The sequence below is a fragment of the Barbus barbus genome (assembly GCF_936440315.1).
Source record: "Barbus barbus genome assembly, chromosome: 31".
Lineage (NCBI taxonomy): Eukaryota > Metazoa > Chordata > Actinopteri > Cypriniformes > Cyprinidae > Barbus > Barbus barbus.
In genome coordinates this window covers 14003905-14031436 of record NC_136759.1, presented here as the reverse complement: position 1 = coordinate 14031436, position 27532 = coordinate 14003905, and the positions used below count along the sequence as shown (strand labels likewise).

Sequence of the window (27532 nt, the reverse complement as noted above, 5' to 3'; positions counted from 1 at the left end):
CTTTGTTGGGACTATCCCTACCCTTGAACTAAACTATAAAGAGTTCATTGATTTATTGGTACGTGTGTTACTGCACCAAAAATTGATGTTGATGCAAAAACACTTACTACAGTACTTGTGTAAATCATATTAACCACATTTTAAGCCACACGAGAGGAATATGGAAATGTCACCCAGTGCATGCAAAACCTAACTAGCTGCCTGAGAATTTCCTAGGCTGGTGCATTGGCAATAAAGGTTGTTTTAGATCAGTGTTTCTCAAGCTTTTTGGTTTCAAAGCCTCCCTTTGTCAATTTCTATGAAATATTTGTGTTGCATGCATATTCATAAAAATGTATATCAATTATAAAAATGCTCATGGAGATTTTTAATTTACATTACTTTTCCAGCTGTTGAAATTAGGCTTATATTTTAAACTCATATTTTTTTATTTTACAAATCCATGGCCCGGTTTCACAGACAGGGCTTACACTAAGCCAGGATTAGGCCATAGTTTAATTAGGACATTTAAGTAATTTTTCTAAATATGCTTAGAAAAAAAACATTACTGGGGTGCATCTTGAGACAAAACAAAGGCACTGATTTATTTTAAGATCAGTCAGAGCAAGTTTATTTCAGTTGAAACAGCTCAGACTTGCATTTTAGTCTAGGACTAGGTTTAACTAGTTCTTGTGAATACATGAGTGAATTCAAATTAAATATCTTGATTTTTAGCTGTTTTTTATTATTTTAATGTTTATCTTGCTCTAAGACATTTTAAGTCGTCTTGAGTGTGCCTCGGCCCCTGGTTGAGAACCATTGTTTTACATCACAAATATTCATGGCAGTGTTTCTCGGTCGGTCAGTGATAGTCGCATTTGTGAGATTGTGATAGAAAAGCCAGTGCAGAATTACATTAATATGTATGTCTTAAAAATAAATGTAAAAATGGACATGCAAAGATGTTGTGCAATTCATTATATTTTGAAAGATTTAAATTCTTCAGGTCAACTTCAGGCAAATAATTTAGCTCCTTGGTGTTCAGCTGACAAAAAACTCTGTTTTTATGTCATGTCTAACCATTTCAGATTGTGATGCTAGATGACTAATAATGGCACTTTAGTCTCATTTAAGCTGGTGGCTAGATTTGTGAGTACTTAAACACTTTGTGTCACTGTGAGCGAGAGAAGGCTGTTAGTGCTGAGTGCTGGAGTGAGGTTGGGCAGAGGGCCATACTTAGAGATCAGAGAACCAGGGAAGTGCAAAATCAGCCAGTAGATCTTGTGCCATTTCCTTAGCCATGCATTATTTACAACAGCAATAGTCAGTAGCTTGAAAAATGAAGCTAGTGTATATGTGCTTTGGGCAGGAAGGCTTTGAAAGCTGTTGTCTAGCTGTGTTTCTTTGTGTAGTATCCTTAACATTTCGCTTTTTGCTAATGTAATAATTTCCCTGCTGATGTTTCACTGCTACTGTGCGTTACACGATCAATAACTGCAAGCAAGTTGTGGACCATGCATGTTAATGTTTATTTCACACTTGCAAAGGTACACTGTTACCTAACATAGAAAAACAGATATGCAAGTGAACCAAGAATGCAAAGTTGTACATAATAAATCACAGTTTTAAGACATAGCAGCATTTTTGCATCTCATTCATATTGGCATAATGGGTTTTATGAACAACACAGTAACATAATCGCTTATAGTGAACAAAAGAGTTATGAGAAGCACAAAACAGTACATTATACAGCATAATGCCTATAAATGAAATGGTCATCTTAGGTGTTTAGGTACTAACAGTCTATTTTTAGGAGATTATGCATGAAAGTATACTTTTAGGATACAAAAGTATTGACAGGACATGAGAATATTGATGAAAAGTAAGTGATAAAGTGCATTGAAATCTATGACTGGGCAGTAAAATACTTAATTCAGTATGAATGAAGCATGTCAATAGACATTTCCTTCTTAACCGTCACTCGGTCTAAGTAGCCAGAGAAGTGCTGTTATGTATCTGTAATTTTCACGTATTAATGTTAGCAGATCAAAGCAGAGATGCAATAAACACTGTGAGAAGTGTCAAAGCAAAGTCCCTTATACACAAGGCCATTATAGGTGAAGATAAAAAAAAAAAAATTTGTCCACCCACGGCATGCCTAAATATTTCTATAAATATGTTGATATATATCTCATATTAATAAGGGATAAGTCGGGAGATTTATGACAGGGAACTGGCATTCTGTCCTGGAAAGATGAATAGTCCTGTGATTTGATGAGCATACTGATATAAATGTGTTGGCACAGAATGGTGCTGGCCGTTGCATGCCTCTAGATCAATGTCCATGCTCCAGCAGTTTTTGTCAGGAAAGAGAGGGCTGGCATGCGTAACATTTCAGTCTTACCTCTCTGAGAGAACCTATGCTAGTATGGGACATGTAGTGGAGCCTCATGGTTAAAGGCAGAGCTCTCCATGAACATTGTGCCATTGAAAGAATATAGCATTTGATACACTGGACAATGATGTACATTCCCATCTTTAAATACCCACGACTCTTACAGATAAAAAAACATAGTAGTGAAAAATGCTGACAGTTATTCACATACTTAGGATCAGGCATGCGTGTGGTCATTTTGGTCATTTTTTTTATAATCAAAACATACAAAATAAATAAACAAAAATGTAATCTCCAACCCCAATGACCATTTCTGTTTAGTCTGACAAGGTCTCTATCTAACAGACTTGCCATCCCTAGTTCATTCCCATCACTTGAACTCCACATATAAATAGTTTTATAAAACATACACCAGTAGTTATGTTGCAAATATTTCTGTGCATAATTTTCAAATGCAATATCAACCAGGAGTAATATAAGGTTAAAATGCAGCTTGCTGGACATAGCCATGTTTTCATCTTTGAAAAAAAAGTCCCCTTGTCCTTTGTGTCATCCTCAGGCGAGTTCTTGCCACAACAGCAATGTTTCTTATTTACATAATGCAAGCCATTACTGTTCTTTTTAACATATTGGAGTTTTTTTCACTGAGCATGCTAACCTACTGCATGCATTTTTGCTATTTAATCAGATCTTATTTTGCTGCTACAGTCCTCATTTCTTTTTATCTTAGGTGGCATTATTGTTCAGAGGGAGATCTTAATTACATCATGGGCAAGGTTTTTATTTTGTTTGCAGTAGTGCTGTAGATGGGTTTCTCGTTCTTACTATGCCTCCTATCCAGTTACTGAGGATAGAGCAGAAAAAAGAGCATATGAATCATAACAGCAACACTGAGTATGGAAATACACGCAATTTATCAAACTGTAGTATGTGAACCGCTCCATCATTTTGGCCCAGAAACTAATGTAGAGTTTCTTAATAAATTTCTGTGACATAATTACATTTCTGCTTGTCAAGATATAATCGTTTAAATGGTGGCTTTCATAACTTGTTTTTAAGAAAAAAAATTTTTTTGGACAATTAAGATGTTTATTTAAACTTAAAAAAATAATAATTACATTTTCCAAAGTTTTTGGTCAGTAAGTTGTTTTTTGTTTGTTTTTTTAAGAAATTAATGATTTTCTTTTAGCTAGGATGCATTAAAATGATAAGCAATGAGAGTAAAGACTGATACAATGTTACAAAATATTTCTTTTTCAAATAAGTTATTTAAACTTCCTATTCATCAAAGGTATCACAGTTTTTAGGAAAAATTCAATAGAACTGTTTTCAATGTTAATAGACATGTTTAACACTCAAAATACAAGTTTTGCTTATAATTGTATTTTTCAAAAAAACAACTCGTTTCGACTCAAGATAATAAAGCGTGTCACATCTATAATGTTTAATAGTGGCTAGATGATGAAATATATGTTTGTAATGTGAAATACCTGCAACGACCACATAGATGATGATGCTAAGGAGGCCCACGATGATGGCCACACAGCTAAGCAGGCGAGCCAAGCGTCCTAGGCGTCTTGCCCCATCCATGTCCCCCTGCTGTAGACTGTTTCTGGACTGTAACAAGACAAAAAAGAGAGAGTGTCACAATTCTCATTACAGATAATTGCAGTATCATTGTTATATTGTTATTGTAATTGTTATAATAGTCTGTGTGCTCTTTTTCATTTAAACCTTTGTTTGAAATTCAGCATGCTAGGAAGCCAAGTGTCAGAGGTGACTCTGAAATGTTCAATTGATTTGGATACAGGATGAGGTGAACTGAAAAGCGTGTTTCCTTATTAGTGCAGCCCTATGCCACAGCCACCCATTAGACAGTCAGTGTACCCTAGGGAGAGCCTCTCCAGTATAGACTGCATTAAAGTAATCGATACTGAGCAATAGATTGTGCAGGAAGAAGCCTCTGAGACAGTGGCCAACCAATCTCCCCACACTCAAATGCTAATTCCATTCTCCATCTTGTCGGTGTGGTTTTTTTGTCTTGCGATGTGACGTAATCTCATTATCATAAAAGAAAGTCCAGAGTCTTGGGAGTGATGTCGCTGTCCAAGGTGCTGAATGAACTTTGATAAGCTTCCCTAAGCACTAAGTAGAACTTAAGTAGCAAGTAAGTTGTACTTAATCTGTACGGCACGATTCCCAAAAGCATTGCTATCTAAGTAGGGTGTACTGTAGGGGGTATGAGCCTCAGAACTTGTGCAACTTAAGCTTTTTCTTTTTTGTCCTCCAGTTTATCAAAGATAAAGTGAAATTATATTAATGCAAGCTTTTTTTAAAGTGGACATCGGATTTTTTCATTTTCCACAAGTTGGTATTATTCTTTATCTCTACAACATACTTTGGTTAAATTTCTCAATGGTCATATTAAAAAAAACACCCTTTTTACAATGTCAAAAACAGCTGTGTTCACAGCGAGCCATTTCGGTGCATGTCCCTTTAAATAATAAAAAAAAAAAACAAGTTACAGCTCACTACTGTCGTCTGTGAATCTGATGTCGAGAGAAAATGAAGACACTTATGTCAGTATTTTCACACTAGTTTTATGATTCGGCCTTAGTTCAGCACCTTCAGACTTGATAGCTCCCGTAATTATGTGCTACTACATGTACAGTAATTACATGTGGTATGGCCAAAAGAAAAAGGAATTGTTCACTCAAAAATTTAAAATTCTGTTATCATTTAATCACTCTCATGTTGTTTCAAAACTGTATGACTGACTTTCTTCTGTGTAACATAATTTATTTTTTCTGTCCATATAATGGAAGTCAGTCTCCAGTTTTGTGTGTTTCCCAACATACTTCAAATTACTGTATCTTATTTTATGTTACACAGTAGATAAAACAGCTTGGATCAACAAGATGGTGAGTAAATGACAAGTTTCCTTTTTGGGTGCACAATCTATTTATGATGATCTTTGTCAAGTTGAGAAAAGAAAAATTTAAGAGACTCCAAACCTTCCGCCATAACACTTTATGTAGATAGTGCTGGGAAAAAATAATATAAACAGAAAATACTGGCAATAGGAAAAAAGCAAAACATAATGTGGCTCAGAAATCCTTAAAGTTACATAATGTTAAACAAACAGTACTAAACACAGCGGGAAGCCGCATTCATCGCATTCATCCATGATGAATGTACACCAAAGTCTGAAAGGCCGACTGTGGAACCATTATACTCTTAATCATGTCTTCAGCATTCACTTAGAGCATTTGGTAGGACAATAGCAGATAGGATTACAGCTCTATCAAGCTGGTTTTGTTGGAGAAACTGAAGAGCTTCCCCCATCACATACACACAATCTTCCCTCGCCCACAGGGAGGCTCTGCTTCCACAATGTCACGCTGCAGTTTACCTGTTGCCTTTAGAGACACTGTATTCAGTTCAGTTCTCACCCACATGCCTCAATGTTGATGTCCAGACTTAACTCTCAAGACAATTGCGGGACTCGTGCAAAAACGACATTAAGATCCTTGACTTGTAGAATATACTTTAGCATCTGTTTTGCGTATGTAGATAATCATATGGCACTCTGCTAACCTGCCCATCATCTCTCAGTTCAAATACTGCAGATTGGCTCTGACATCCTAGCAGGGGTATAATATGTGGCTGGAGCAGCACGTTATTGATTCCCAAGTCTAATCACTGCGAAAAGCCGTATCGGCGCTTTTAATCAGAAAGAGTCTTGAAGATACCGTGTAGTAAAATGCCATCTTCCCTTCTTGCATTTCAATCTCTTTCATTTAGCATGATGACAGTGCAGTATGTGTCGTGATGCAGCCGAGCAAATGGCTTCTGGCTCTTTGTGTTTTGAGACGCATTTTGCCTGACTGCGGTTTGGAGAATGCTCAGAAACGCCAGTGGATTGTAATGGGCTGTGTGCGGCTTTTCCGAGTAGAGGAGGGGTGTGTCTCGTGACACGGCAAATGGAAAACACTGATTCCCCAGGAGCTTTGGCCTGTAATATATTTCTCTTGAACTGAAAAGTCTTTGGCAATTCTTCTGGGCAGATTCGATGACCCCCTTTCCTCCTTACTTTCTCCCTTTCATTGTATGTCACATAAACACACAAGAGCGCTCCCCTCCCCCTCTCAGCATCTCCTGCTGCAGCCTGGGAGTGAACAGGAGCTCTTAGCTTTCCCTCACAAGCTTGAGCCATTAATTATAAACAGCCATGCCAGCGGCTGGGGAGGAATGACTAGAAAACCTGCACAATGGTGCACAGCGAACACACCAAGCCCAAAATAAATTTATTATTATTGTATTGTATTATATTGTATTCTTTTTATTTTAATTTGAATAGACATGGTAATAAACCACATTCAAGTGAAATAAATATTTGTTTAAAACTGCCTATTAAGAATTATAGTTGCTCTTTCTTTTTAAATTTAGATTAGCTTTGGCCATAACTAATGCTCTCTTCAAGGAACAGAAAAGTCTGTCATTTACTCGCACTTTACTTTCTTTCTACTGTTGAATATGATATTTTGAAGAATATTGGTTACCAAACAGCTGCTGGTACCCATTGACTTCCATAGTATGGAAGAAACAAAATACTATTGAAGTCAGTGGCTGCCAGCAACTGTAAACTTTCCCTTTGAAGTTAATGTTTAAAAACGTTAATAATTTAATATAAAAAATTCTTTATTACATTTTAAAATGAATCTCTTTTTATATACAGGTGCTGGTCATAAAATTAGAATATCATGAAAAAGTTGATTTATTTCAGTAATACCATTCAAAAAGTGAAACTTGTATATTAGATTCATTCATTACACACAGACTGATATATTTCAAATGTTTATTTCCTTTAATTTTGACGATTATAACTGACAACAAATGAAAGTCCCAAATTCAGTATCTCAGAAAATTAGAATATCAATTAAGACCAATGCAAAAAAAAATATTTTTAGAAATGTTGGCCAACTGAAAAGTATGAACATGAAAAGTATGAGCATGTACAGCACTCAATATTTAGTTGGGGCTCCTTTGGCCTGGATTACTGCAGCAATGCGGCGTGGCATGGAGTCGATCAGTCTGTGGCACTGCTCAGGTGTTATGAGAGCCCATGTTGCTCTGACAGTGGCCTTCAGCTCTTCTGAATTGTTGGGTCTGGCGTATTGCATCTTCCTCTTCACAATACCCCATAGGTTTTCTATGGGGTTAAGGTCAGGCAAGTTTGCTGGCCAATCAAGAACAGGGATACCATGGTCCTTAAACCAGGTACTGGTAGCTTTGGCAGTGTGTGCAGGTGCCAAGTCCTATTGGAAAATTAAATCTGCATCTCCATAAAGTTGGTCAGCAGCAGGAAGCATGAAGTGCTCTAAAACTTCCTGGTAGACGGCTGCGTTGACCTTGGACCTCAGAAAACACAATGGACCAACACCAGCAGATGACATGGCATCCCAAACCATCAATGACTGTGGAAACTTTACACTGGACCTCAAGCAACGTGGATTATGTGCCTCTCCTCTCTTCCTCCAGACTCTGGGACCGTGATTTCCAAAGGAAATGCAAAATTTACTTTCATCAGAGAACATAACTTTGGACCACTCAGCAGCAGTCCAGTCAAGACGCTTCTGACGCGGTCTCTTGTTCAAGAGTGGCTTGACACAAGGAATGCGACAGCTGAAACCCATGTCTTGCATACGTCTGTGCGTGGTGGTTCTTGAAGCACTGACTCCAGCTGCAGTCCACTCTTTGTGAATCTCCCCCACATTTTTTAATGGGTTTTGTTTCACAATCCTCTCCAGGGGCGGTTATCCCTATTGCTTGTACACTTTTTTTCTACCACATCTTGTCCTTCCCATCGCCTCTCTATTAATGTGCTTGGACACAGAGCTCTGTGAACAGCCAGCCTCTTTAGCAATGACCTTTTGTGTCTTGCCCTCCTTATGCAAGGTGTCAATGGTCGTCTTTTGGACAACTGTCAAGTCAGCAGTCTTCCCCGTGATTGTGTAGCCTACAGAACTAGACTGAGAGACCATTTAAAGTCTTTTGCAGGTGTTTTGAATTAATTAGCTGATTAGAGTGTGGCACCAGGGGTCTTCAATATTGAACATTTTCACAATATTCTAATTTTCTGAGATATTGAATTTGGGACTTTCATTAGTTGTCAGTTATAATCGTCAAAATTAAAGCAAATAAACATTTGAAATATATCAGTCTGTGTGTAATGAATGAATCTAATATACAAGTTTCACTTTTTGAATGGTATTACTGAAATAAACTTTTTCATGATATTCTAATTTTATGACCAGCACCTGTATGTATATATATATATATATATATATTGCACTTTAAAATGTTGTGATCTCTAAATTAACTTGTAGCATTTATAACAATTGGTTTTAGTGTCTAGTGTTTTATTTTTAAAATATTTCAATAAAATGCTGACCTATAGTGTACAGTCTTAAAAAATAAAGGTTTCAAAAAGAGGTTTTCGCCATAGAAGAACTATTTTTGGCTCCCCAAATAACTTTTTTTTTTGTAAACTGTTCTTAGCGTGAAGAACATTTTTTACTACAATGAACCTTGTGTGCAATGCATGTGCATGGATATAGATTTTTTTTAATCTGTCATTTATCGGATAATCTGAATTAACATTAAAAACAACTATGCGCTTACTGCTATCTGCCATTTTGTTAATATTTTTGTCATATTTTTTCAGCATTCTTTTTTTTTTTTTTTTTTTTTTTTTTATACACATTTATGTAGTTTATTTATATTTTTTGTCTCCAGCCTCTCTATTTAGCCTGTGGAAAGCAAGCTTCTGTTGCATGAGCAGGTGCACTGGAAACACGATCTCACCACCTGTTTGCTTTCATAATGTAATGTTTCACTCAGCATTGTGAGAACATGATGACACCATATTACAGTATGGGGCTTGTTTGAGAGACAAGCAACACGCTGCTTAATGCATCAATATTTTCCATTGTTATTCTATATGAGCTTTTTGTAAAGCTGGAGAAGCAGAAAATGGCAGTCCATCGTAGTCTCAAATTCCAGTTATAGTATAACGGACACAGAAACAAAGCCATTCAGCATCTCAGCTTGCCATATATCATCAGCAGAAGCTGCAGCGTATGCAGTAACTGCTTTACTGGTCCTCCCACTGCACTGAGATCAGGCAATAAAATCCTCCGCATGCCAGGCCAAACGACTCCTTTCAGCTTCCATGAGCTTCATCTTACCACAATGTCTTATTTGCCTCTGTAAGCTCATTGATTTCAGTTCCTGATGCATGCCTACAGTGTAAAACCTTGCTAGAATCTCACCGGTTACAATTGCTTTCTAGATCTCAGCTGAGAGGAACTGTTTCCATGCCTGTGGCTAAGGGAGCATGCATCTGGAATCATCCTAATGGCAATTTTCATAAAGCCTTCCAACACAAAAACTAAATCTTGCATCCTGTTTTGTTTTGTTTTGTTCTTTCATTGCTGTTGTTGTTGTTTAGACTTCCTCTTGTAACCAGTGGAGGCCACTAAAGTTGCATCCCAAATGACGCATTATACACTATGCATTTATACACTGTATTTATGCTCTCTGATAGCCCCTCCCCCTCTGCTATGTAATTAAAGCTGCAAAAGTTGAGTGCATGAAATGTCCAACATCCCACACTTCATTTTTTCAGTTAATAAAGTGCATCCGGTTATTTAATGAGAACTTTTTCTTTTTGTCATTTTGCGATTTCAAGTTCAAATTCAGATGACTGTGTTGTGTCTATTTTGTTGTTCTCATCTCAGAATTAGTTAATCATATACTGTAAAAATCTGAATAATAAATAGGGGACCATGTACTGTATTAGGAATTTTCCAATACCAGTATTTTACACTGCATTGGGTTGTTTTATAGTTAACGGGAAATGTCCATAAAATGAATGGATAATGTCCTGTGTTATTTTACGGATTTTTTTTTTAAAGTGTAGCATTAATGTAAAACACTATATCATAAATATTTTTATATATTATTGCATAAATATTTTCCACTTTTGAAATGGCAAGATTAATGTTTTAAACTTACCAAACAAGATATATGATAACATGTCTCTGTGTTTCACTCACTCTTCTAAGTGGCTTGTTGTTGTTTTGTAGCTCTTTTAGATTTACATAACGTTTATAATAAATAAGAATGAAAATTCTGAATTTTATACAGCATATTTGCAATATGCAATAAGGTTACATCTAAAAATTGTCTTTTAGAATTAGTTTGAATGCAGTTCTAGTTTAAGCCTTACCCACATAAATGTTATGATCCAAATTCTAATAGAAATCCTACACCTTCCGTTTGGATTATTTAATTTTATTTTGACTGACCAAAAGGGTTAAGAATTATGACCCAAAATGATGCGGAGCGGTCCTTAGAGCAGGTTAGATGGTTAAATTGATCTGTCTTGCCCTCTTTTGAATTGTCAGGTAGCTCTGGTTTCAGCTGTCACTCTGTTGGCATGGATAAAAGGGTTATTTGTATTTGTGTGGACAAACGAGGCTGGGAGACACTATTTGCATGAGTGTGGTCAGTAGTACAGGTGTTTGCAGTAGAATATTGGTAGCATTCAATGCAGCCTCAAAAACTTGACCTAGATCAGGTTCATGAGGAGCATCTAGGACTCTTAATTATTCAATCTGTTTTAACACAAAGGCTCTCTGAAGGGCGTCGAGCGGGGTGGCTTTTGATAGGTTGCACAGCAGGGATCATTCTGTAATCTTTACTGTAAATCTATAGGATTTTGATCTTTACAAGAAACCGGAGGACATTTGTATGGCGCCTTTCCACTGATGAGAATGTAATGCTTTAATTTGTGTTTCTCCAATAGTGCATGTCCCACTGAAACAGAAAGTTGTAATGAGCACCGAGCACACAATGGTTCAAAATTCACTTAAGGCTGAATTTGACTGTCTTATTAAATTTACTGAAATTATGTGTTTAAAAGCTGCTCTCCTGTGATTCAGCAGGAAAGTCTTATTTGTATCCTGCTGAGGTTATATGCGCTGCCGAGTCGCTGTTCTTTCCGGATGAAAAAGTGAAAAAAAGCACTCATCTCTGATTAGAAAAACAGTGCATACTGTTATCTGCTAACAAGGATATCTTTTCGAGAGGGACAAAAAAAGAAATGCCACCCTACGCAGGATCGTGCTAAATAGTTTCTTTCTAGACATATCATGAACGCCAGGTCTTGTATATCTTCATTAAATACAGATAAATGGTACCACACCCAACATATGTGCTCTCTTACACTCTGAACCTCTTAAGTTACGTGGATGGAAAAAAGGATATTATCTGGTATGTTTTTGCGATAATTATATTTGTATCTATGCTTTGGAAACGTGTTTGCCTTGGCAGCTTCAACTGTATGAACCTAAAGCCTGTTGAAAAATAACAAAGATTTCAATCAAAATTAGGCTTACTTTCATTTTCTTGCTTTTTAAGAACACTTTGCACCATATTAATGCTTGCTAATTGACTGTTTTGCTCCACAGTCCCTAGAGTTTGTGCTGTGTAGGTGTTTGATGTGCGGAGGTAGTCTGCACCAATTTTCTGGCGAATAGCTCCCGAGCATGCAGTCAGGGCCATTTCCCGCGCGCATATGCAGGGCTGTAAATCACACCTGTCAGTGGATCTGTGCTCTGCTCGCTCAGTGCAGCTCCTGTGCTTTTGCATATGATTTGCAAGAGTATGGCAAGTCATTTTAGCAATTATGCTCACTAGTATTAATTTAAACCTAAACAAGTGCTATTAAAAATTAATCTAATTTATTACATTGTTCTTAAATGCCAGTAGGTTATCCAACTATTAGTCAATAGTATCATATACAGTATTGATATAGTGACTACTATTGTTTTCAATTTTACTGTACTTATTCATTACATACTAGTACGTATTCCCTTGCTAGTAAGTATCCCAATTTTAACAAGTAACTTGTTCTATTGTTACTGGTAAAGAAGGCATTGAATTTTATGGTGGTCTGTGATTTAAATATAATTTATTAACATTTTTAACATTACTATTAACATTTCCGTTTTATTTCAATTTTGCTAATGCTAATTAGTACCTGGATAGTATTTTAAGACACTATGTAGCTCACTAGCTATGATTGCCTTTTATCATATATAAATTACTAGTTTTAATCGTTAAATTAAACAAATATAACTAAGTAGTGAGAGTTAAAAAAAAAGAATACTAGTAACAAATAGAATACACACTATAGTCTCTAATAAAGTATTTTGTACTAAAAAACGGTTTGCACAAGTAGCTAGTTAAATTACTACTGAATAAGTGACTAACAGATGCAGGAACAGTTAGGAATCTAATGAACTGTTTCGAGTAAATTTGGAAAAAGATAGTCTTCTAGTGACTACAGACTTATTTCAACTTTAAAGTAGCCTACTAGTAACAGTAGTTTTAAGGAATACCTGTAAGCGGCTTGCCATACAACAGATAGACACTGTTTGTTGACATGAAAGAGGTTTGTGTTGTTTGTTCAAGTACTGTCAGCACAATTTCGTGCCGTACAGAAATATTTACCATACAATGTGGGACTGCTGGTCTGAATTAGGAAACACCACCCAGACTTGAATTATTTCAATTATAACTTATTGATAACTCACCATGATTGAATAGGCCAATGCAACGATGCTTAGTGGCCACACGGGACAAAAGCAGGAAAAAATGACCAGTATGAGGTAGTCTTTGGGTTTCTGCTGCTCTTGGGCGGCATTACCGGTCAATGAAGTGCGGCTCAGGCTCACTCTGGACGGCGAGGGAGAAACCGCCCCGAGCTGCCCCGCTGATCCGGATCTCAGCGGCAGACTGTGGCCGTTCTGATCCCCGTCGAGAGCCTTTTCACCCCCGACACTGACCGTGAAGGAGCTGGAGGTCTTCACCCCGGTGGGCTCCTTGGTCACGAGCAGTTTCTCGGTCTCGGCTGGTTGCGTTCCGCCGCTCTCCCCCAGATTCGATTTCGCAAACTCCGTATCTGTGTTTATTGCCATTATGGAAATCCAAAGTTAATGTTTCTGAAAGAAAAAAAAAACTCCTTTTGGCGAATATGAAATAGCCTATTATCAAAGTTGTCAGGCGACGCTAATTTCCCATTGTTTACGATTTTTTTCAACTTAAAATAACGCGTTTGATTGTATTTATAAGTTTGTTATGACTTTCAACGTCGGATGAATATGTCCAGATTTTTTTTCTCGCAATTGTCCCTACAAGTCAAAGAGGCGTTGTGACTTTATCCTCCCATGTCGACATGGTCATCCTCTCTGTGTGATCGCGTTTAATGGATTCAGTTCCGCTCAGTTCAATCTCCTCTGCCCACACACTCAACTAAACCACAGAGACGCGACTCATCTGGACTTCAGTATTTCCACAGCAGCATTACCCAAACGTCTTAAAAGGCGTTGGAAAACCAACTTTCTCGTGTAAAAATGAAAGAGCAGGTACCGTGTGATATTGCAGCAGAAGAACAGAAGGTTAAAGTAGTTGCTCAGCGGCAGTAAGTGCAGTGATGTTCCTCTCTCACCTCCTCTGCATCAATGATGGAGGTGCGCTGGTCCTGCAGGACTTTCTATGCAATACTCCCAATGTTCTTTCCCTGGGGATGCTGCAATACCTCCCTGGGTGTTTGCGAGCCTTTTAAAACATTTTATACCCTTACGCTATTTTCTTATTATTTGGTTACTACCAATTAGTCAAAGCTTGAAGTGTTTAGAAGGAGGATACACAGAAAAAGAGAAAGTAGCCCATATATTTTGCTGAAAAAAAGTAGGATGTTTGGAAAAGTTACATGAGACTTGAACACCTATTATTGTCTCTTTTTATCAGTGGTCTCTCGTTTAATCAATCTAGTGGATGGTGTTTAAATGATCTATTTATGTCCCCCCTCAATGAGAAGCATGGTTACATGAGGACACTGTAGATATCCTGGGAAACTGTAGATGGAAACACAAGGGAATCCCCTTAAAATAATATCTTATGATGTAATGACATTGATCCAGGCTGTTCCTCAACAGATATCATTGTAAGTTGATTCATAAACCTCAGGATATTAATCATCTGAGTCCTGGCATATATGTAGGACAGGGTTTCCCGAACTGGGCTTATGAATTGATGAAAGGCTGAAATGCAATGCGTTAAAATGCAAAATCTTACAGTAATATTTGGCAAACGAAATCCAGGAGACCTCAAATAATTAAATAGTTTTACTTAGTTAAAATGTTTATTCATGAACATGATAAATTTGATAAACATGTTCAATTTTATATTTAATATTTAAATGCCTTATAGGACCGCAATGTCTGTGCGTAAAGAGTGGGACACACTGAGTTATCATGAAGTTTATGATGTTTTGAGACACAAAATGGTGCGGATGAATTAATTATTCATTATTCAATTATCCACCACAACACAGCAACTGATTGAGTACTATTTTATTGGATGATCTGGCAAAACTACAGTCACTATGGTAAAGTTAAGCCTTGCATTATAATGTAGAATACATGAAGAAAAGCAACACAGCATTTCAGACGAAAAAAGTCAAAAGGGTTCAACTTGATCCCACATCATCGTGGTTGCACCTCTCTTGAATTTTTTTTTTTTTATGATTAAGACTCATTGACTGGTGTTTTCTGGTGTCGTTTCAGCTGGAGTCATTTGTTCTGAAGATACAAGATCTTGGTCTGCTTGTTCTGGATAGGTTGGCTCTGGGGTTGTATGTTCTGGTGATGTTTCTTCAGAAGCTGATTGCTCCAGAAATGTTTGTACTGCTTCTAATTGTTCTGGAGTCACATTTTGAGTAGTTGATTGTTCTGGTATCTCATGATCAGAACTTGATAGCACAGTAGATATTTCTTCTTGTGAAACAACTTCTTGTGTAACTTCCTGTGCTGAAGTTATTTGCTCAGGAGATGTTTGTGTTGAATTTGTTTGTTCTTCACCTGTTTGCTCTAGCGGTGCTTCCTCTGGATTCTCCAGCTCTAGAGACTCTTGCTCTCTCGCCATTTTTGCGAACATGCCCTTGTACATCAGTCTGTCCTCCTCATTTTTTAACTCCATTCTCATTTTGAGAACTGCAAGCTCTTTCTTGATTGTCTTTTTCATGCCTGGGTCCAGATCCAGGACTCTCATGAAATCATCTCTGGCCTCAGCTTCATTCCACACCTCCATGTGCGCTTTTCCACGCAGATAGAAGGCTTTCATTGCCCCTGCAAATACAGAGAATGGTTTCAACTGGTGCATTTCACTTCACTTTTTGTTATAAGGCCTATTCACATTGCATCAGCAGACGCTGATAAATGGCGACAGTCAATTACAGTACATAAATTCTTCTCAGGCTTTCCGAGACCCAACAATCACCACATGTTCAATCGGTAAAACCAAGCACTGACCAACACCAACAGATGACAACAGGTGTAACCCACTGATCTGACAAAACCTGACAAACTTCTGTTGCCATTTGTTTGTCTGTAATTGGTGGGAGAACTGACAATTTCCTGTTACTCACCAGGGTGCTGGTTGATGATGTCAGATGTGTGTTCGATGACCTCATAGTACTCCTCCATGCACAGCAGACACTGACAGTAGTTTAAAGTGAGCGTGTTGGCCATCTTCTCTAGTCTCAGCCAAGGAGCTTCCCATGCCTTTTCCTGAAGAAACAGACACATTTCAATTAAATGAGACGTGCCGTACCTCATTAAAGGGATTGTTGACCCCAAAATGAAAATTCTGTCATTAATTACTCACCCTCATGTCGTTCCAAACTTGTAAGACCGTTGTTCATCTTCAGAACACAAATTAAGATATTTTTGATGAAATCCAAGAGCTCTCTGACCCATTGATAGCAACAGAACTGACACAATTAAGGCCCAGAAAGGTAGTAAGGACATCATTTAAATAGTCCATGTGACATTAGTGGTTCAACCGTAATTTTATGAAGCTACGAGAATCATTTTTGTGCACAAAGAAAACAAAAATAATGACTTTATTCAACAATTTTTTTCTCCTCTGTGTCAGTCTTCAACACATGATAGTAGCACGACACATGCGTGTGCATTCATCTGCTTGCAAACAAGTCTATGCAAGGTCAGAAAGCTCTCAGATTTCATCAAAAATATCTTAATTTGAGTTGTGAAGCTGAAAGGTCTTACTGGTTTAAGAGTAAGACCTCATAAGAGTAATTAATCATTATAAGAGTAATTAATGACAGAATTTTATGTTAATATTACATTAGTGGTATTGTTGTTCAATCTTTTCATGATCAAAATAATTCAAAGATATTTTTCTCAGAATATAGTCATTTTTAAACTACTGAATGTATACAAAACAGCTGCAGAGGTGTATTTTTTACCTTTGTCTGCACATTCTTGATACACATAATGGCTTCCTTATATTTCAGTGTGGCGTCCTCATATCGGCCTTGTTTAAAGAGCTTGTTTCCTTGACCGTGGAGCACAGGTACCGCTTTCAATCTCTCTTCATCATTCAGAGCCCAGGACTCTCTGTCATACTCACTGGGCTGCTGTACCTGAACACATTATTGATTGTTGCAGTAAGTTTCACACATATAATTAATTTCCAGTTAGTACCACAGCCTAAACAGATATTAAAATGATCACCTATCTCCACCTAGTGGTCATTTTGTGTACTGCTCTTGTGAATTAAACCACCATAGTCAGCAGTCTGCCATAGAGCTACTCAAGGCCGTAAGAATGAATTTCACTAAATATCATATTGCAGATACACAAATAAAAAGCCATGAAAGGTTACAGCTGGTGCATATGGAAATTATATTATTAAAGCAGACAAAGTCCTGCACACTGCTGTTGCTTGCAAAGAATAATTCAATTCAAAGTGTATTTGTTAGCACTGCAGGATTTCGATCTTTCTAAATTTCTGATGAAGGTCTTTAGGCTAAAACCTTGCAGTGATAATAAATATTAAGCCTTCTTTGCAAGCTAAAGCAGTGTTTGACACCTGTTCTTCATGTAAAGTAAAATCCATATATTAAATATGAAAGTATGTTTAGGCGAAATTTGCATATTTTTTCAATGTGCTTGAAAGTCCAGACCTTCAGAAGTTCCATTACAAAGTAAAGAGGCTGTGGTTCTTTCTGAAGCTCATCCAGATCATCATAGCCCAGGCTGTGGTAGGCAAACATGTTGGCCATTCCGCAGGTGTGAATGTGCCAGTCCACTGGATCCTTCCCCACTGCGATACGCCGCAGACTCTTTGCCACTATTGGATACATACCAGTGTGCTGCTCAGCCACAGAGGAAAGAACACAGAATACTTATTAACACTAATACTTATTTGTAATCCCTAAAATAAGTCATTTTCAGGGTAAGAGTTCCTGCAAATATTTCCATTTCCAACTAATATTTTAAAAGCCATGCCACTTTTCTAAAGCTTAAAAGTGTGTGTTTATGTGCCTGATGTGTCCATGACTGTGTTTGTGTAAACAATCCTGGTATTTCCCATAATGCTATAGAGACTGTTCGAGCCATAGTACTATATCTCAGGTGCTGGAACTGGGATGACAGCTGTAAATGATGATTACACCATGTGGAACAGCCTCAGATTAATCCTATTTTGTAAGGATTTAAGCTTTCCATCAGGCTAATGTATGACAGTCTGGAACTCACTGTGGTATTCCACAACTTTGTGCTTGTAGCGTAATGTAAAGATCACTGACTGAAATGTCAGTGACCACGTCTCATCTGAACGCATTTAAAGGGTTATCGGTTTATGATATCATTTTACAATTTGGCCTTCACTCAAACTTTAGGTGTGAAAAGATCATTTTCTACTGTTCAAAGTTTTGGCTTCAGGAATATTTTTTGAAAAGAATGTATTTTATTCAGCAAGAATGCATTAATTTGATCAAAAATGACCTTAAGGACTTTTACAAAGTTACAAAAAATTCAGTTACAAATAAATGCTATTCTTTTGAACATTCTATTCATCAAGGAATCCTGAAAAAAAACACAGTTTCAATAAAAATATGAAGCCATCATATGCACCAAATCAGCATATTCGAATAATTCTGCTGAAAAATGAGCTTTGTCATCGCAGGAATAAACAATATTTTAAAATATATTCAAACAGAAAATGGGTATTTTAAATTGTAATAATATTTTACAATATTACTGGTTTTATTGTACAGCCCTGGTGAGCACAAGCGACTTAAAATATTAAGAATTTTACTGACCCCAAGCTTTTGAATGGTTAGGTAGATCTATATAATATTACATATATTAATAACTTCATTTTAGCACCATTGAGAATAGAAAATAGAATGGTTTTTAAATTGCAGTTTAACTGAATTTGAGGGAGCCAGAGGATGTACAACTGAGAAAATAAATTTGAGGAAGTAGTATTAAAAATAGAATGAAATTCAAGGAAATTCATATAATTGTAACTGTAGTTTTTTACTACAAATAATAGAAAATTAACATAATAATTAATACTCAATAAAATTATATAATAATTATTAGTGGGTGCTTGCCAAAGGCGCGCTACTCCTCCCACAGCTTTTGTCACAGACCCACAAATGAGGCGTCAAATCGTGCGGATTGTTCGGGAATGGTGTGCTATGACTTTTATAAGCGATCGGGGGTACGGTGTTCTCCCCAGGGGCGAAAAAGCGCCCAAAAAATCCCATAGACTTAACATTGCGACAAACTTTGACGAGTCATAGCTCAGAGCTAGGATTTCACAGAAACTTGTGATTTGCCACATTTGAAGAGGCTGGCAGGCTCTGTAAGAACATACCTCACAATGGGGTAAAAGTTGCACTCCTGGGGGGTAGGAGCTGCCCAAAATTTCCCATTGACTTACTATGGAACAGGACGTCCCATGAAATGCATGCGTTTCACCTACTATGGTAAATTGCTTAGGGATTTTGTATTGAACATAGCTCTGGATCACAGTGTCATAGAGACAAGGGGGCGGGCTCATTTTACTCAGATGACCAATCAATCTCTCAGGAGGGATATCTTCCATTCTGAATGTCACAGAGGCATGGGAGTTGGTTTATATCATTCATACTGACAAGCAGCCTTTGGAGTTTCATGATTGGCAGTTGCCAAGCCACTCCCTAGCAACCAAACAGAGTACCCTAGCAACCAAAATCCAAAGAGGGATATCTTCCATTCTAGCACATAGAATTACTACTTACACCCTAGCAACCGAGTGGCGAGTTTTGCCACTGCAAGCACCCACTCACATTTTCTTCAGGAAATGTACGTTCTAGTTATTATTATTATTGATTTGTGTGTCTTTGAATTTCAATTCAATAGATTCCATTTACTTTAGATCCTGTTCAATAACCCATAAGCCTGGACTATGAATCACAATGTTTAATTCCACCTCTGTCATTTGTAGTATTGAAAATCATATTATACTTACAAAGACGTCACACCAGAACTCAGCCACCTCCCCTATGTGCATGGACATGAGCAGAGTCTCCCAAACATCCAGTTTAAACATGTTCCCGATCACCATTTCCATGGGCATACCTGCCTTCTTACTGTCATCTATAACGGTGCGCTCATCATTGCAGAGCTGAGTGCGGAAATGGAACGTCACCTGTAGGGAACATGGAAGAATTAAAGAGCTTTATCCCCATATTTTGTTATTTTGGGTTAAATCTGCTGTTAAATCCACACACACAAAAAAACTATTACTCAGCACTAAAAATCTCTAAAAAGAGACTCTGTGTGTACTCTAAAATCGATTATATTATCCCATAAAAACAACCTATTACGTTTTTAATGAAAAAAGACGTGATCCCTAGATTCAGCTAGGCAAACAATGAAATGACTCACATCCTGGAACTGTTTTTACTGTTACAAATGCAGTGACGCTCCTGCCATATATGCGTATAAAATATGACTGTGAAGCTGTACCTTAGTTCCTGTGACAAATTTAGGCTTCTCACCGGTCCCTCCATACAAGATGCTTTTCTTGATCCCTTCAACACCCAGCATCATGCTGTCCTCCATAATGTCTGATGTATTTGTATTGGAAGTGTGTTTGTATTTGTGTGACTGAAGAGGTGTAAAGACTGACTGGATTTGGATTAAGAAGGCTGGGATAACAGGATTAGGTACAGCAGGCCCACCTTCTCATCCACAGAAGGGCTTTCCTCAGCATTTTCACACTACATCCACAACCAGAAGAGCCCAGAACGTTCTGGACGAAGCTGAGGTTCATCAGCCGCCTTCTGTTCAATCCCAACATAGTGGACCACAGGAACACTGAAAGAAAGGATATGATGTAGAGCCGGGTATGGACTCAACGACCCCATCACACACATGTGGCCGACAGCTGGATCGCAAAGAGCATGTTGCAGCACTGCCGGTGCCGAGCTCCTGCCGAGACAAAAGTTTGGAACAACCCATCTGCATTATGCCATTTTGTAAGACTGTCCTGGATTAGACACTAAATTGCATGCAATTATGGTTTTTACAAGCCATGTCTGAACATTGTGTACTGGCCAATCGCATATCTGAACCCTTATTAGAATCTGCAATATTAGCAAGCAGCTTATTCACTGGAGAAAACAACCAGGATGGGACCCAACTATCAAAAGTGTAAAAACACATTTTGTGGTAATCACAGGACGGTTATCTGCCATTTATAAGAGCTGTTAAAAAGGTTGCACATTCTATAGCCATCTGATATGTATTGGACGTGTTTGATTTCCTTATGCTTTAGTGCAAATTAAGAGATTATTGTACATTTCCTGTAACTATAACAGAATGCTGCCATCCAAGTCTATTTCAAACAGTGCATTGCCCTCTGCTGGCCACAATGTGAATTTATTTAACTCTTAATTTAGGATTCAGTGTCAGATTCAGAGTGTCGCTGTCTCTATTCCTTTTAGCAAAATAAAGAATGTTTAAGTAAATGCTTTATCGTTGTATTATATTTAGAGTGTATTTTTAGTTAAAAAGCATTAATGAATGTATATAATATTCAATAAGGCTCTGTAGTTGTACAGTAGCTTAGCTAGTTTACATCATCTTGCAGAAGTAATACTGAAGGTTTCTAAACCAAATGGGCTTCCAAAAGTATGAGAGACATTACCATTCAAAAGTTTTTAAGATTTTTTAGTGTTTTTTTCTCTTATTTATTTGATCAGAACAAGAGTAAATATTTATAACAGTATTGCTGTCAAATATATCAGTTCATTTGTTATTTTTATATATTTTTATACTTTTAATTTATTTCTATGATGGCAAAGCTGAATTTTCAGCATCCATTACTCCAGTCTTCAGTGTCACATGATCCTTTAGAAATCATGATTCAAATATGCACATTTGGTGCAGAAGAAACATTATTATTCATGTTAAAACATTTGTGCTGCTTAATTTTTTTTGTGGAACCATGATACCAATCCTTTTTTTCAGGATTATGATAGAAACCCAAATAGAAAGTTCAAAAGAACAGGTTTTTTTTTTTTTTTTTTTTTTTTCTGGGTTGTACGTGTAAGTTTTTGTAAATAAATATTTTGCTGTCACTTAGGGTAATGCATCTTTGCTGAATAAAAGTATACATTTCTTAAATAGGCTATATCTTACCGACAGCAGTTTTTCAACAGTAGTTGAAGACATGTCTGAGGCTCATTCTGAATGCTCTTCATAGTCAAAGATGAAAATTGTAATCTTCTCTCAAAAGACTTCCAAAAGCTGAACTATAAGCATGCTGCCATGGGTACAGGCCAGAATCTAACAGAAAAGCATTATGGTATTGTTTGTTTTCCTGAAAGTGGTGTTATGTTTAGTTTCAGCATACTCTTCAATATCAAATAAAACAAAACTGATTAAAAATGTTAACGACAGCACCTATATTACAGTTTCACTGTTAATGACGAGGTTAAATCATTTAGCCCTTGTGTCTGTTCCAATGGCTTCACTCTTCTCTGGTGTTTTATTATTTATGACATTTGGTGTTACCCAAATAGCTTTTTGATTTACAGCCTGTGACAGAGCAAGAAATTATGACATAATGTGGAAGTTTACCTCAATCAAGGCATATCTTGATCTTTTTTCAAAAACTTTTTTTGGCTAAAAGGCTTTCATCTATGTCTGGAGCAGGTTAAAATTTACATGTGTAAGTAACTTTCATTAAAGAACTATTACATTTCTGTTTTAAAAATTAAAACATAAAAAAATCTCACTGCTAAAATCAGTTGATTTCTCAAGCGCTTCATGGCTGTTTGATGAATGCTGCAGTGGAGCGGCTGTAAGTGGGTCTGATCTGTGCAGCTCTGTGATTGCTCACCTGCCACAGACGCAAAAGGACATTAATGATGCTGTAAGTGAGGTTTGGTGTCAGAGTGAGTCATGGAGACTGCGTCAGTTCACCCACGCATGCTGCGTTGTGCGTGTGCAGCCACGTGGAGAATGGCATGTGCGCCATCAAAACGATTCTGTGAACAAAACGAAAACCTGAATATTGAAAACGTATCAGCAATCCGCTCATGCAATGTGACACTCACTGCTGGGCTCAGAATTAAGCTGTGATCCTGTATTCATAAAAAAGATGAAGAGGGCACCCAGGAACAGACAACATTAAGCCATAGTTAGTTGTGTGTGTGTGTGTGTGTGAGAGAGATCCTCTCATCCAGCCTTGTCATAATGTGACACATTGTGCTGACCTGACATTACATGAAACTATAGGAAACATCCTGTGTTAGGAGAGGAAGTGGTATCTGAGAAGCCATTCCCCTTCAGGGAGCCCATTTTATGTGGCCTTTTCACACACCCTGTGCTCTGCTTTCAGCCGACAGGACATGTGTGTTAGGAACTATTCAGTCACCCATACTTTACTGAATCAAAGGAGCCCTGAAAACTCCTGCATGACAAGCTCATCATACACTCATCTGTTCTGGTGCGTTCATGTGTGTGTGCAGATAGATAGACAGATAGATAGATAGATAGACAGACAGACAGACGGACAGACTCCAAGCAGTGAGGTGAGTTTGTGTAATACCTGAACGCTCCAGCAGGGGGTGGCTGTTTGTTCCACTTTGTTTTGAGTTGATCAGAGCTGCCTGGACCTGCAACACAGACACACCTGTAAAACCGAACACTGCTCTATTCCTCATAAATGTTCTGGCAGTCAGCACAATCCAAGACACTGGTGTTGCATTCCAAGCGTCTTTAAAAAAATGTCAGTGATCTATCAGTCAGGATCACATGATCCAAAAATAAAGGCCTATATCCAAAGATGAAGGTGGTGGTAGCCTAAAGCCACCAAGATTATCTTTCCTAACCCTAACCCTAACTCTAACCAAAATAAGGGTGACTGAAGAGTTACTGGGATCAAAACCTGATCTGTGACTATTGCGCCCTTGAGCAACTCACTTAACCCCAGAATGTCTCTCTAATGAGTATGCCATCTGTCATTATACAGTAACTAACTTAAAAGTAATTTTTATGTGATCATATATACAAGAAAACCTGAAACAACAGTAATCTGAGTTCCTTGATATAATACTGTAAGATACATACTCCTGACAGGATAATGAATTCAGAGTTGACAGTGTCATGTTGGCCTTTGGGATCCAGGGCAACGAGTGGCCCGATATCTCCCCACTGGAGCCTCATGTACCTCCCCTCGACCTTTAGATACATACCACCGCACATAGCAGGCAGTACAAAGGGCACATGAGCGCACACTCTCACACTGAGCACCTGCTGACACAGCCACCTTCCCACCATCATGTGGGACGAGCTATTCTATAAGCTCCATCACTCAGGGAGACCAGCTGACCGGGATATTCTGGGATAGCCGTAGAATCAGAAGGTCCAGCTGTCAACCCTAAATGCTCTTTAAACTCTTTGGACTTTAGAGACCTGCAGATCTATGACAGACAGTACGGACACTCCACGGGCCAAAGCATTATCGCTAAAGAGTCTGGCCATAATACTCTCTAAGCATGGCATTACTTAACACACAGACAGGTCACTCTCCTCTGCACTGCCAGTGATCTGTGCACAGGTGTCATTTTTCATTGAGGGTACCGTATACTAGCTGTTATTCTCTGCTAAATCTCACTCAAAAAGATACATTAAAATTTTGATCAAAAGAGGGCAAAAGCCACACAAGTACCAGTAGTATTTGACTGACTTCAAACCTGTCATAATGCCTCTTATAGCCATTGCAAGTGCAGGATTTGAGTGTCATGGTGGAATGGATTATTATAACAAATTGTTAACTCTTGAACTGCACCATCCTAAAAAATATGTTTTTGCATTGAGCTTAAAAATTCTATGCATTCGTCTGTTTGCATATGCTAAGGGTTTACATCAAAACTAATGTATATTTTGGGTTTAACAGACCTTTTTCGAGCATTTAAAACACTGTGCATTTGTCTACACACAAGTCCAAGCGGATGCAAAAATTGCATGTGTGATGTGCACAGACATCAGGTAAGTGTGAAAATGATATAATGTGGACTGTCTGTGAGCAAGAGCAAAACATGAACAAATGAAGAAGGCTTTGGGCTTATTATATTTCAGTTTTTTAAAAATGTTATTGAGTAGATTTTGGTATTTATCTGACTTAAAATTGAACTTACAACAAATAAAAGAGTGACAGCCCAAATTGTCTTCAACTGCATCCTTCATATCACGAGCAATGAAGGATATAACTAATGGATAATGTTTACACGACCCAGAGTATCGTGAGATTCATTGCACCAATAGCAGGATTTTTTAAAAGACAAAATGCAGGGTTACACTTTGGGTCGAACATATAACAATACAAATGTAAAAAAAAAAAAAAAAAAAAGGTGTTTAAATGTTGACTCACATCTTGCTTGATTTTATAGTTAAGTTCTACCTTCACGGACTTTGAAGGATGCAGCCGCTGAAATTTGGAGCACAGCTAAGATTTAGTGAACTGTTGAACACATATAAACCTCCCTTTTTGTCAAATTCCTTTATGGTAAAGTGGTGTCGTTGTGGCACATTTTAAGTTACATTTTAAATGATAGTGTTGGATTTGCATATCACATTTCGTTCCTGCTTTCATTTTCAATGAAACCAAAACCATAGACTGCTTGGTACTATTGCAGTGTAATGCCAATGTTTTACAAAGTGTACTTCAGTTAAGTCCTACAGAAGCATCTTTGAAGCCCTCTTAAGATGCTGGATTCAAGAGAGCACGCCAGCAAATCCTCTTCACATAAATCTCATTTAATGTGTCCGGCCTCAAAACCTGAACATTGTAACCTCACAGACATTCCATCATAACCTCACCGACACACGCCGCTCGCCAAGGCCTTTGACGTTTGGTCACATGAGCGACGCAGCTGTCATTGAACGTGCTGCTAGTGTGACGCTGGAGAAGCAGATCTCTCGGGGTAGTGCGCAGTGTGTGGCGTTCTCTGGTCCCGCAGGTCTCTAGGGGGGTGGGAGTCAGAGTCAGACACGTGTTGGGAAGCCAGAGACCGAGGTGGCCAGCAGCAGGGCTAAGCCAAAGCTGGGATGCATTATCACATTCCTCCATGCAGAGAGCCAGAGCAAAAGGTCCACTAAACAGTCCGCTCACAAGAATACGGGCAGCTGTGGAAAACAACATCTTCTGTGTTTATGTAAAAATGTTGCTGAGGAATTTGAGTCATGTGATTCTGGAGTCAACGCAGCACATCGATTCCAACTTAAGATCCTCTGAATGAAAAACAAATAAGTGGACAACAGTTTAATGATGTAATATCAAATTCAACCCCATTGTTGCTTAACCACATGATGAGGGTGTGGCAAAAATCCATGTTCTTGGGAATAATCAGAGGTCAGGAATAGGATTAGTGCAGTTTCTCAAAGAATTGTGCCTCATGCTGAACATTCCTGTGCCCCAGTGTCAATGTTCCTGTCAGAGAGGTCTTCACAGGTGAACAAAGGCATGCTTGTCATGGTTCACAGGAAAGGCTATAAATAAACATAAATACACACATCCCAAGGACCTCAGGGTGTGGATGCAAGTGAGGGCCTCAGAGAGCTTGTGCCAACATCTTAGACTGCAGCAGACCCACCCAAACACACTCACTGACCTCCTCTGAATCAAACGCAAACCTCTCCACTGGAAAAATGGGTCAATTAGCCACAAGAAAGAGAAAGAGTGTGAGAGAATTTGAGGGAGCGTGCGTGTGGGAATGCCAGAGCGTTTTAGAAAATAAAGAAAAAAAGCTTTGTTGCAATCTATTATTAAAAAGCTGCTCTCGTTTTAGACAAATCTAACGTGCATTTGCATACTGCTATCAACAATATCCTAGCTTATTTTAAAGCTTTGGTGTATGATGGTATTTGCAACAGTAAGCGAACATTCACAGCCTGTTATACAAGTTATTTTCATGCTTGAATTTGATTGGCTGAGCTGTCTGTGTTCCAGACAGATTGTCAGTGCATACATTAACGGTAGAGATTTTAAGTGATTATTTCTGCAGGTTACATTGCTAAGGTGGCAACAGGGGACTGTCTTTATGAATGAGTCATTGAATCATTCATCCAACAGATTTGTTTAAAAACACAATTAATTCACTTTACTATCCCATGAGGCCATGGGAGAGGTTTTGTGAAAGGCAGTTAAATGAGGAAACTGAAGCTGGTAGGTCACATGACAATGACAACATGGCAATAAAATTCATACAACACACATTCATATTATATAGATTATACTTTTGAACTGTTCTGAAATAATTGCCTACTTAAAAAAGTACCTACTCAGCGAACATGCCATTTACTCATTCACAAAACTAGTGATGGGCACTTTTGAGGGACTGCTTTGTGACGCTTCGAAACCTTTGCAAATCATTTGTTTTGAAACAGTGGTTTGGAGTGTGTGTTAAACTGCCAAAGTCACCTTTGTTATATCATAACTTTCAAAACATTTCAAAATTTAGATGGTTTGCATTTGGGGGGGCGATCTTTGTGAACTCGTGAAGTTGAGTTCATTGAGATCGCCCCCTAGTGGCGAACAATTGAACCAGCATCTATGGTTTTTACCAGTTTTATCAATTTGTAGAAATTTTTAATGAGACATTTGCGTAATTAAAAGAAAGAGTAGTAGCCTAGTAGTAGCCTCTTACTGTCCTGT

General features: G+C 37.9%; 2 protein-coding genes across 3 annotated transcripts; both read right to left on the bottom strand.

Annotated features, from left to right (window-relative positions):
- Nucleotides 1–1486: 1486 nt before the first annotated feature.
- trarg1a (trafficking regulator of GLUT4 (SLC2A4) 1a) lies at nucleotides 1487–13967 on the bottom strand. Its single transcript, XM_079387067.1, has 3 exons — nucleotides 13039–13967; nucleotides 3865–3991; nucleotides 1487–3218 (listed from the first exon to the last, which is right to left on the bottom strand). The coding sequence occupies exons 1-3, from the start codon at nucleotides 13420–13422 to the stop codon at nucleotides 3208–3210; spliced, it is 522 nt and encodes a 173-aa protein (XP_079243193.1). The 5' UTR covers nucleotides 13423–13967; the 3' UTR covers nucleotides 1487–3207.
- Nucleotides 13968–14845: 878 nt separating this feature from the next.
- On the bottom strand, nucleotides 14846–20799 carry LOC306851700 (aryl-hydrocarbon-interacting protein-like 1). 2 transcript variants are annotated; one of them, XM_079388135.1, is made up of 6 exons: nucleotides 20335–20799; nucleotides 19835–20014; nucleotides 17496–17684; nucleotides 16776–16952; nucleotides 15933–16074; nucleotides 14846–15633 (listed from the first exon to the last, which is right to left on the bottom strand). In XM_079388135.1, exons 1-6 carry the CDS (start codon nucleotides 20428–20430, stop codon nucleotides 15041–15043), a joined length of 1377 nt encoding a protein of 458 aa, XP_079244261.1. In that variant the 5' UTR covers nucleotides 20431–20799; the 3' UTR covers nucleotides 14846–15040. The 2 variants fall into 2 exon arrangements, with proteins under 2 accessions (XP_079244261.1, XP_079244262.1); XM_079388136.1 differs by having other exon boundaries at nucleotides 20367–20483.
- Nucleotides 20800–27532: the final 6733 nt, after the last annotated feature.

Bases quoted from the DNA above. Each gene is read 5' to 3' on its own strand.
- trarg1a (XM_079387067.1), bottom strand. From the start codon at position 13,422: ATGGCAATAAACACAGATACGGAGTTTGCGAAATCGAATCTGGGGGAG. The intron at 3,992-13,038 runs GTGAGTTATCAA...GTCTTGTTACAG, and splicing joins CATTGGCCTATTCAATCATG to TCCAGAAACAGTCTACAGCA.
- LOC306851700 (XM_079388135.1), bottom strand. From the start codon at position 20,430: ATGGAGGACAGCATGATGCTGGGTGTTGAAGGGATCAAGAAAAGCATC. The intron at 17,685-19,834 runs GTAAGTATAATA...GTGGCTGAGCAG, and splicing joins AGTTCTGGTGTGACGTCTTT to CACACTGGTATGTATCCAAT. The intron at 15,634-15,932 runs GTGAGTAACAGG...CTGTATTTGCAG, and splicing joins CATCATCAACCAGCACCCTG to GGGCAATGAAAGCCTTCTAT.